This window comes from Schistocerca americana, chromosome X (assembly GCF_021461395.2).
Source record: "Schistocerca americana isolate TAMUIC-IGC-003095 chromosome X, iqSchAmer2.1, whole genome shotgun sequence".
Lineage (NCBI taxonomy): Eukaryota > Metazoa > Arthropoda > Insecta > Orthoptera > Acrididae > Schistocerca > Schistocerca americana.
In genome coordinates, this window is record NC_060130.1 from 664665552 (window position 1) to 664676582 (window position 11031).

The 11031-nt window shown below is 37.2% G+C and overlaps 1 protein-coding gene across 1 annotated transcript in view; it reads right to left on the reverse strand.

Annotated features, from left to right (window-relative positions):
* Positions 1-9320, reverse strand: part of LOC124555339 (ADP-ribosylation factor 2) — a 41690-nt gene extending 32370 nt beyond the window's left edge. The window contains exon 1 of the mRNA XM_047129218.1: positions 9059-9320. Within this exon, the coding sequence (XP_046985174.1) occupies positions 9059-9125 (67 nt within the window). The 5' untranslated portion in view covers positions 9126-9320. The remainder of the gene's footprint in view (positions 1-9058) is intronic.
* Positions 9321-11031: the final 1711 nt, after the last annotated feature.

Here is an 11031-nt window from a genome sequence, read left to right on the forward strand (position 1 = left end):
TGTAGAAACTTTAGTCAGACTTTAGGGTTGGGGTGTACCTGTACTGGTTCCAAGTTTGTCAGCTATAGAGATTAATTTGAAATGACTGGAGTTCCACTGGTTAGGAACTACTTCAAATTTTGTAGTCCTGTCTTCCTCAGTTGCTTTTAATATTACGGTATATTGACAATTTTTACTTTTGGACCATCCAACATTGAAACTGTAAGTAGAATTTAAAATATTACTGCATCATAAAATAACCACCAATCAGAACTGTTTATAACCTTTACATACATTGCCTCAAAATGTAAACTAAATAGTAAAAATATGTAAATATTCCAGGCCACTGAAGATGCCTTGCAGAGAATAAAGGCGAAACACATATGGCACGAAAATTTTGTTTCATTCAGTTGTCGGTAGATGGTCCAAAAGTAAAAATTATAAATATACCATAAAAGACTAGACACTTGTTAAATCATAATGTGGCTTCAGCTTTACAAATGATGCATTAGCAGGACTTATTCCGAAATAGGTTCTAATAATTTCATTTATTAATAATTTTATTAAGTGGTATGAAATAACTGTAAGTAGAAATAAAGTAGAATTTATCTGTAGGAACAGTTTAGACAAGATGGTACACTTGAGAGAGACACTGAGTTGCAACAGCAAGAAGCTGTGGAAACCAATATATGCTGGACTTCAAATTTCTACTTGAACGGCTATGGAATTGTTTGAGGGTTTATATTCCAAGAGCTTAACTACCCGTTACCAGTAAGAACACTTGTTTTCAAAAGTCCATGAAACTAGTAATATTCATCTTACACCAGTAAAACTAAGACATGTAATCAGGATAGTAAGCATTGCACAGTATTTACATCTACCATAGTCATTGTCATATGAAGTGAATGATTTGAATAAATTAATTTACCTGATCTTCATTTCTTTTTCTGTGATAACCAATACCATCTACAACACAGCTCATATTTTTATAATTTAAACAGCACATAATTTGTTAGTAGTATTCAGGGTTGAGAAAAACCTGGATATTTTAAAAAGCACACAGTGGGTAATATTTTTGTATTATGATTTAACAGTTCAATTTAAATTTCTATGATTAATTTATTCAAAACACTAACCCATTCTTATGAATACTTTATTAGTGTGCCATTTCTTGTCCTGCCAGCACTGTATCCCTTGAGAGAATCTTCTCCACGTATGGCTAGTTTGCTCAAAATTAAGAAATAATTTAGGAGAGAAAAGACCAGTGAAACGGGCAAAAAGATCTATAAATTTCTGCATTCCTCCAACAAGGAGTAAACTGTATTTTACAGTCATTATGATTCTACATAAAGTTAGAGTTTTTTCTGGAAGTGTAAATGTTATTTAACTGTGTTTCTTATATTGCAAAAAAGCTTAACATTTTGTATGTTGATTAAATTTTTATAATAAAACATAGTTGGGTTTTTGGTGTCTAAACAGGTTTTTAAAAGACATGTTTTTTTTTAGTTTGGTTAAATTACAACAACTTTGGTAGCAGTTCTCCTTACGTTTGTGGGTGACACTTTTGGTCATAAATGTAGTTTTTCTGTAATTAATGTGGCAGTAATATCACAGCATAATATAGTACACTGAGACTCTGCTATTTTCAGATTTGAAACACAGCTTGCTGGAACATAAAGGAGACTGCTATCATGTCAGTATGTGTTTCCAGTATACTTGTTTTGGCTGAAACAGACAAAAAAGTTACTACTTATGTATGAACCAATGATTTTTGCAGTCTCTCTAACAGTTGTGTTGGGAAAACTCATGCCTGATGGAGGATTATGCAATGCTGGCCAAAGTCAATCCATCTACTTTTGATGGTCCATTTCTTGTCCCTGTGTTTTCTGCTACAACTTCCTGGCACAAGATACTTTGATCCTAGAGGTTAGCTACCTTTTCTCTGGGCTTCAACTGAAAGAACTGTATCCATGGTGATGTAAAAATATTTTCAAGAGATAAATGTATTTCCCATGTAAGTGTCAACTTCATAAGCTTTTAGACTGGCATGAGAAAAGATTTATGCCAGAACTGAACTATTCAAGGTTGGAAGTGCTGCTCAAGTAACTACTAATCTCCAGTCTTCTATGTTGTTTTGAACTGTGGATAATTTTGTGCATTGTTAGACAACATATTACTTTGCCACAACTAATGGATTTTTATCTGACCAACTGTTAAAATTACAAATCTCAAACAGCAACAATTACAGCAGTTATGACTGATGACCTTAGCAGTTAAGTCCCATAAGATTTCACATTTCATACAGCAGTTACATTAGTCATCTCCAGGAGATGTAAGCCTGATACCACATTGTTATTTGGGATTGTCTGTAAATAAACACTCTGGGTAAAACTGAATTCATAAAATCTATTTCAAATTTTATTAAATACATCATGATCATGAACCCCGCCATTTATCAAAAATACTGAGTTAACTGAAATGTTTCATCAAATGTCCCAGTACTGAAAGACCAGATAAGTTATAGCTTCTTGTGCTGTCACCAGTATTACACGACAAATTGCAGTTCCACTGCTATTCCTTAAAGGTGCAAACAAGTGTCGTTCTCTACTTGGAACTTTTGTAAAGTTATAATGTACAATTTTTCCCTTAAAAGTGCACACTGAAACAAATATTTTCATTATTACTGGAAATTTTTTTATTGTTCACTTTTCTATTCCTTATCGCTCCATCAGTTGAAATATTGATTTGGTTTGAAGCAGTGAAAGGTAAAATTACGACAAAGTATGCTATAGAGAATGTGGCCGCACTGATTCTTCTTGCAATTTGTGTGATGTTTGGGTAATGCTTCGTACAGTAAATTGTCTCTCACACTGAAAGGAAAAAGGCCTTTTCATTAACGAAATTCTGCTTGCCCCAAAGGTATCTGGGGAACAAAAAGCTGTATGTTTTGCTTAAAATAGTAGGTAACCCTTCCCTGCCTTTCAATCATTTAAGCACAAGTGTAAGGGGGTGATGTGGATGGAATAGCCTGTCTAGTGAGCTTTTCTGGCCAGTTTGTTTCACCTGCCGGCATATGAAATGGCACAAATTTGCAGGTGATGAGTTACTAGTGATTTTCACGTGATACATTACACAGTTTCTGTTTGAAATGTTTATTGTTCCATCAGGATACGGTAAAGATTAAAATGTCACGAAAACTAAGTTAAGCGCAAGATTTTTTAATATCCTCAACACTAATTGTTAGTAAATGACTCACATACCGAAATAACTTTCACTACATAAAGACAATACTAATAGTAAGACAATACTAGTAGTATGCACTACATATGTAACCATTCATCCAGATGCTTCACTAGCAGATGTGGCAGTGATGCATCAGGTTTTACTGCCAAGAATTTACATTGTGCAGGTATGAACATTTCTGAAGGTGTACCATATTACTCAAACTAAATGAACAATCTCTGTCTTATGCATCAACATTTTATTTTGGAACTTACAAAGACAATTTTCAACTCAGAAGGTATGCAAATTAACTTCACAACAATAAACATTTTCAAAAGCAAATGTTCTCTTCTCTAACAACAATTATACTGCGTTATCTGCTCTAGCCACAAATGGCAGCTCCACAAGGAACATTGGTGTCCAGAATACCCATTTTTCGTTTTCTGCCTCTTTCTTTAGGTTACTTCATATTGTGGTTTCATTGATTGCCAAGGTTATTGTTTGGTTGATTTTTGGATTAGTATTTGTTTTGGTTTATCTCCGTTATTAGGATAGTCATATATTTAGTTCATCCACACCCAAAGCCCCCTGATCGCTGCACTTGCCCCATTAGTTTCTTGTTATTTCTGTAATGAAATATTTTTTGTTGTATTTGTGTATGTTAACATGTGTAATGCGTGACATGGTCACCATATTGTACAAGCTTTAAATAGAGGTATCCACCATCTTGATGACGTCACAGGTAAAACGTGACGAGAGGTACCAGGTAGCATAATCTTCAGTATTCCCCGTTTGTGTTTTATAATATTAATCTTCCACATAAAAATTACAGCTCTCATGGATTCAGTCAACAAATCTTTGCTTTACATGCAATTTAACCTCCGTCATTTCATAGTTCCACACATTGTTAATGCCACATATTTGTAAAGGTAACAGTTTTTAAATGTTAATCGTTGTTGTTGTGGTCTTCAGTCCTGAGACTGGTTTGATGCAGCTCTCCATGCTACTCTATCCTGTGCAAGCGTCTTCATCTCCCAGTACCTACTGCAACCTACATCCTTCTGAATCTGCTTAGTGTATTCATCTCTTGGTCTCCTCCTACGATTTTTACCTTCCAATGCTAAATTTGTGATCCCTTGTGTGTCCTACCAACTGGTCCCTTCTTCTTGTCAAGTTGTGCCACAAACTTCTCTTCTCCCCAATTCTATTCAATACCTCCTCATTAGTTACGCGATCTGCCCATCTAATCTTCAGCATTCTTCTGTAGAATTTCAAAAGCATCTATTCTCTTCTTGTCTAAACTATTTATCGTCCATGTTTCACTTCCATGAAAGGCTACACTCCGCATAAATACTTTCAGAAGAGCTTACCCGCACTCCTATTTTTTTATTCATTATTAAACCTACTCCTGCATTACCCCTATTTGATTTTGTATTTATAACCCTGTATTCGCCTGACCAAAAGTCTTGTTCCTCCTGCCACCAAACTTCACTGATTCCCACTATATCTAACTTTAACCTACCCATTTCCCTTTTTAAATTTTCTAACCTACCTGCCCAATTAAGGAATCGGGCATTCCACGCTCCGATCCGTAGAACGCCAGTTTTCTTTCTCCTGGTAATGACGTCATCCTGAGTAGTCCCTACCCGGAGATCCGAATGGGGGACTATTTTACCTCCGGAATATTTTACCCAAGAGGATGCCATCATCATTTAACCATACAGTAAAGCTGCATGCCCTCGGGAAAAATTACGGCCGTAGTTTCCCCTTGCAGTACCAGCACAGCAAGGCCGTTTTGGTTAGTGTTACAAGGCCAGATCAGTCAATCATCCAGACTGTTGCCCCTGCAACTGCTGAAAAGGCTGCTGCCCCTCTTCAGGAACCACACGTTTGTCTGGCCTCTCAACAGATATCCCTCTGTTGTGGTTGCACCTACGGTACAGCTATCTGTATGGCTGAGGCACGCAAGCCTCCCCACCAACGGCAAGGTCCATGGTGGGAGGAAATGTTAATCATGAATAGCTTAAAATGTTAATCATGAATAGCTTAACTCTGATTAAAACCATTTGTTATTTGCTGTTTGTCACAGGGTATTACAGTGTTACCACATTGGAAGTCAAGGATCTTACAAGACCAAGCATGCTGTGAATAGAGGGATAAAGTTTTGGGCACTGTGACCAGCAGTAGTTAAATTGGCTGCCAGCAGAGCTTGATAACGAATTAGACAGGTACACAACACTATCCTGACACACTGAACTTAACTGATATCTTGTTACGAAGCACTGGCATTTGCAGGTGACATTCAGACTTTCTGATTGGTGGAATTAGGTTCTATGGGATTAAGTTTCAAATATCAAGTACTTTTAATCAAACTATATTCATTAATAAACAAAAATAATCAATTTTTGAAGATCTAATGTAACTGGACAGATAAGTCTATTCACAAAGCAGCAGCAGGGGAAAAACATACAGAAATCTGGGAGCTTTCTGAGCCAGTTGCCTTTTATTCTGGAAGAAGGGCTGAAGGGGAAGAAAGAGGGGTCCATCAAAGGACTGGTGAGGTTTAGGAAATGTGGAGAGTTTGAAGAAGACTCCCAGGTCAGGGAGATTTATTGCATGATGTGATGTTAAGTTTCCTCTGACCCGAGAGTCTGGACAGTTAACAAGAAGTGTATTCTGACAGACAATATCCAACTGTGTAATCAATAAAAAGCATAAAATGAAAGATGGTATAAAATGATATTTAGTAAAATTTGTTTTAATCATAATATTAAAGAAAAACATATGCAAATATGAGGGTTGGAACTTTAATAGTGGCAACTATTTATTTACAGCTTGTACGAAATTGAAACATGTTTCAAAGTTTTACTGACCTTCAAGTAGTCACCAGCAATGTATGTAACCAGTTGCCAGTGATTTGGAAGCCGTAGGATACTCTTAGCAGTGCCAGTTGTGTTGACAGTTCGAGCAGCGTAGTCTATTGCCCGACAAATTTGTAGCAGTTCTGAAGCAATGCTGTGAAGTGTTTCCTTCAGTTTAGAAATCGAGGGCTTATGTCAGGGGAGTGCAGCAGGTGGTATAGCACTTAAGCAGCCCCATCAGTCAAACAAATCAGTAACAGCTTTCACTGTACATGCATGAGCATTGTCCTGCAAAAGTGATGGTCAGGTCCTGCAGAAAGTGTTATCACTTCTGTCTCTATGCTGTTTATTTTTGGAATACAACCTATGACCAGCTTCGAGACACAAGTGATGACACTTTCTGCAGGACCTGACCATCATTTTGCAGGACAATGTTCACGCACGTACAGTGCAAGCTGTTACTGATTTGTTTGACTGATGGGGCTGCTAAGTGCTATACCACCTACTCCACTCCCCTGACTGAGTTCAACTCAATTTCTAAACTGAAAGAAACACTTCACGGCATTTGCTTCAGAACTACTACAAATTCGTCGGGCAATAGACCGTGCCGCTCAAACTGTCTACACAACTGGTACTGCTAAGAGTATCATATGACTTCCACATCGCTGGCAAAGGGTTATACACAATGCTTGTGACTACTTTGAAGGTCAGTGAAACATGTATCTATTTTGTAATAAATCACTAAATATAAAAGCAACACATTAACGGGCCTAATGGATGAATGGTTAAGGACAAGATCTGCATCACCAGAAAGTCATTATCAAATGTGTACTTCAAAAGGACTTGCAAAATAAACATTAAAAAGCTGTATGGTGTATTTGACAGCCAATACATTGCTGTGCCTGTGTGCATCACCTCTGCGTAGCAACTATATGATCTATTTGGGCTAGTAATCATATGCCACAAATAACCAAAACACAGCAAGTTCTACAAAAACTTTTGTTTTGCCACCTGTGAGAAACACATCTGTGCAGCTGCAGCCATACGCAACAGCAGAGCACTAACCTCTTTTTAAGACTTAATGTAATACTTATGAATTAACACATGGAAAATGAAAAATTGTAACTGGAAGAAGGAAGGTCAAAGTATAACACCATGTCAATGAGGTTGCAGGGACAGTGCCCAATCTCTGACCGGACACAGAGCAAGTCTGCAATCAGCCATAGCTTTTCCAAACTACTATCTCAACAGTCACATTAATGGATCTAGTTGTCTCAGAGAAACTCTAGACATGGCACATATTTAAACTTCACTCCACTTGAACGACAGTCCAGTATGCAAACCACTACACCACAAAATTGTCATTAATCAAATGTGACCCTACGTAAAGTTTTTCATTTCAGATATATAAATAAATCATATGACAACTTCAACCTGACACTGGTTTCTCCTCCATTACATATTCTAAATAAATATCAAATATTTTAATATTGAAATCAGTTCCTGCACAAATGACATTCTGAACAGGGTTAGAATGCTAGGATTATATGCCCTTTCCTACCCACCTGAGAAACAGCTCACTCCAGTTATAAGCTGACTATAGTTTAATGTGATGTTCAGATCCCAATGCTAAGTTTTTGCCCTCATCCCTCCGCACACAAACAATTTAAGCCTATTTTAAATGATAAGTGTCACCTTAACTGACAATAAAATTCAAATAATTAAACAGAGGTGACATCACAAACAACTAAACTTTTAGTCCCCCACTTAACAGTTCACTGGGGAAGAAAGAAAAAAAATTATAGCATATCTGAGCACATGTTCTAGTTCACAGGGAATAATATTAATAGCAATCGCAGACTTTTCTCATGCGACACAGAATTAGGAGTCCAAGAGGAATTTTTGAAACTAGTGGCTGCTGTGGCATCACAGTTTGGTGCATATTTTTTACAGTTTGGTTGTTAACTATGACTACATTACCAGTGAGCCACTGTTGGAATCTGTTAACCCAAACTGTAACAATCTGTAGAGGTAAGAAACAGAACAATAATATAGTCTCTGTTGTAAGTACAGCAGGTGCCATAATGCAGTTCATTTGTGGTGAACACCAGGGAAATGCAGCCAGTCTACAGAGGTGATTGTTTGCAAAACATTCATGCAACCCACCTTACAATATTGATGTGTGTGAGACCTGTATCACATGGGTTAGAACAGGCGATGTCAAATAGATACAAAGATGAGCAGCACAAATTGCCATACATCTGTTAACTATCCCATGAAAGCCTGCTTAGAAAGTTACCAGACTATTCCAAAGCTGAATTTCCAAGAAGATGGTTTGTACATGGCTGAATTACATTAATCAAATTTTGTTGTAGAAGCACGACTTAAAATTAAAATAATCAGTTTAATAATGTCAAGCACATAGCAATGTTTTCTGAGTGAAATGAACTTTCATTTGTAAACCGGCATTTACCACAACCTCATTCCTTGATCAGTACTTGACGCATGTAAAAAAGTTTTCTTGTATAACCATTGTCAAACACAATCATAACGAACAGAAAACTGACATCAGACGACTGAGGATGTGGTAAAGCTACAAAATACCAAAGGAAACAACAGTATAACACGAGTCACACGATATGGAACACGTAATCATAAATACTAAAACGATACAAATTCCAACACCCAAGCATTAACTCGGCGGGATTTCGGTGGATGCAAAGGGCAAACTACGACGAACACTTGGAAAGCACCTGAGTACTGCTGAAAACATTACCACTATACAAACAAGAATCAAAGCAAATGCACTGGCAAGTGAAGTATTACATTCCATGACAGAAATACAGAGGTTTTTCTGTTACACACGTAAGATTGGGCAAGCGACCAAAACAGGCTACGACAGAAAACTTCAATAGAGAGTCAGCATATCAAAATATGAAGATCCACTGTATCACAATTAGTGTGTGTGTACTTTTAACATCACATTATAGCCTTACCCATCAAAATTCTCATCTGCTTCTTCCCAAAGAGTCTTGTCAAAACACTTGATATTGTCAGTCCCATGATTGTAATGATATATTAAAATCGAACTCTTATTCCGTAAATACTGTTACACAGTACTTATTCTTTAACACTTGTGCAGCATTAAAGCCAAGAATTAACAAACACGTGCCACGTCAAGTTGAAACTACAAATCTGTTGTCGTTAACGTCATCGGCTTCAAAGAGCTTGCACTGTTTGAGAAAAATTTGTTGCCCAACCCACAAGGTGCTGGCCGTCTCAAAGACTATCAGTACAAGATATAGCGCAATAACTGAAACATTTCCAATGTGCAACTAAACTGGCGCTTCTTAAGTGGCGACAGAGAAACTACTTAGAGCCAAATTCCATTGTCGTTGCTCGAGTGATGCAATTTCTCGCCATTTCACTAAAAATTAATAGCTTTTAATTTTCTAATACCACGAGCCTTTACAGCTATTAAGTGGCGTCGCTGTAAATTCTTACGCTTTCAGAATGCTCTTCCATTTCTTATGTCAGTATTCCAAAATAATGTAATGCAAGAGAAATAATATCAGACGGGTAAGTATTTGATTTGCAATTACTGTAGACGTGAACAATCCTTAAAAGTGAGATAATATGTTGTATGAAACCATTTCAGCAATGATGACAAGACACTAACAAAGCATACTTTTACATAAGTATTCCTTTTTCTGTAAATCGTTTACAAACTTGCACACTACTATGAGCTTTGTCATCCCTCCTAAGCTAGGCTCACTCACGCAACAAAAGTGTCGCACAGCTAGTGACATACTGCAGTTGAATGAGTGACGCCACTTTTGTTATGCCACAGCTAAAGGTCTGGATTTCATTACAACTTCTCTGGATCGTAAGGTGTACCCGGCAGCAGATATAGATTCAGAGCACAATTCAGTGGTGATGAAGAGCAGGCTGAAGTTTAAGAGATTATTCAGGAAGAATCAACAGCTTGGGGAAAGAAATCTGATATGGAAGTACTAAGGAACGATGAGATCTGCTGGAAGTTCTCTAAGACTATAGATACAGCAATAAGTAATAGCCCAGTAAGCAGTACAGTTGAAGAGGAATGGACATATATAAAAAGAGCAATCACAGAAGCTGGAAAGAAAAACATAGGTACAAAGAAGGTAACTACAAAGAAGCCATGGGAAACAGAAGAAATACTTCGGTTAATCGACGAAAGAAAAAGGTACAAAAATGCTCAGCTATATTCAGGAATACAGAAATATAAGTCGCTGAGGTAAATAAATAGGAAGTGCACGGAAGCTAATATTAAATGGCTGCAGGAATAATGTGAAGAAATCGAAAAAGAAATGATTGTCGGAAGGACTGACTCAACATATTGGAAAGTAAAAACATCATTCGGTGAAATCAGAAGCATGGGTGATTACGTTAAGGGTGCAACGGGAATTCCACTGTTAAATGCGGAGGAGAGTGCGGATATGTGGAAAAGTTACATTGAAGACCTCTATCAGGGGGAAGATTTGTTTGATGTGATAGAAGAAGAAACAGGAGTCGATTTAGAAGAGATAGGGGATCGAGTATTAGAAACAGAATTTAAGAAACCTTTGGAGAACTTAAGATAAAATAAGGCAGAAGGGATAGACAACATTCCATCAGAATTTCTAAAATAGTTGGGGGAAGTAGCAACAAAACGACTATTCATGTTGGTGTATAGAATGTGTGAGTCTGGCGACATACCATCTGACTTTCGAAAAAATGTCATCCACCCAATTCCAAAGACCGCAGAAGTTGACTAGTGTGAGAATTATGGCACAATCAGCTTAAGAGCTCATGCTTCCAAGTTGCTGACAAGAATAACATACAGAAGAATGTAAAAGAAAATTGAGGAAGTGTTAGATGACGATTAGTTTGCCTTTAGGAAACGTAAAGGCACCAGAGAGGCAACTCTGACGTTGCTGTTTATAGTGGA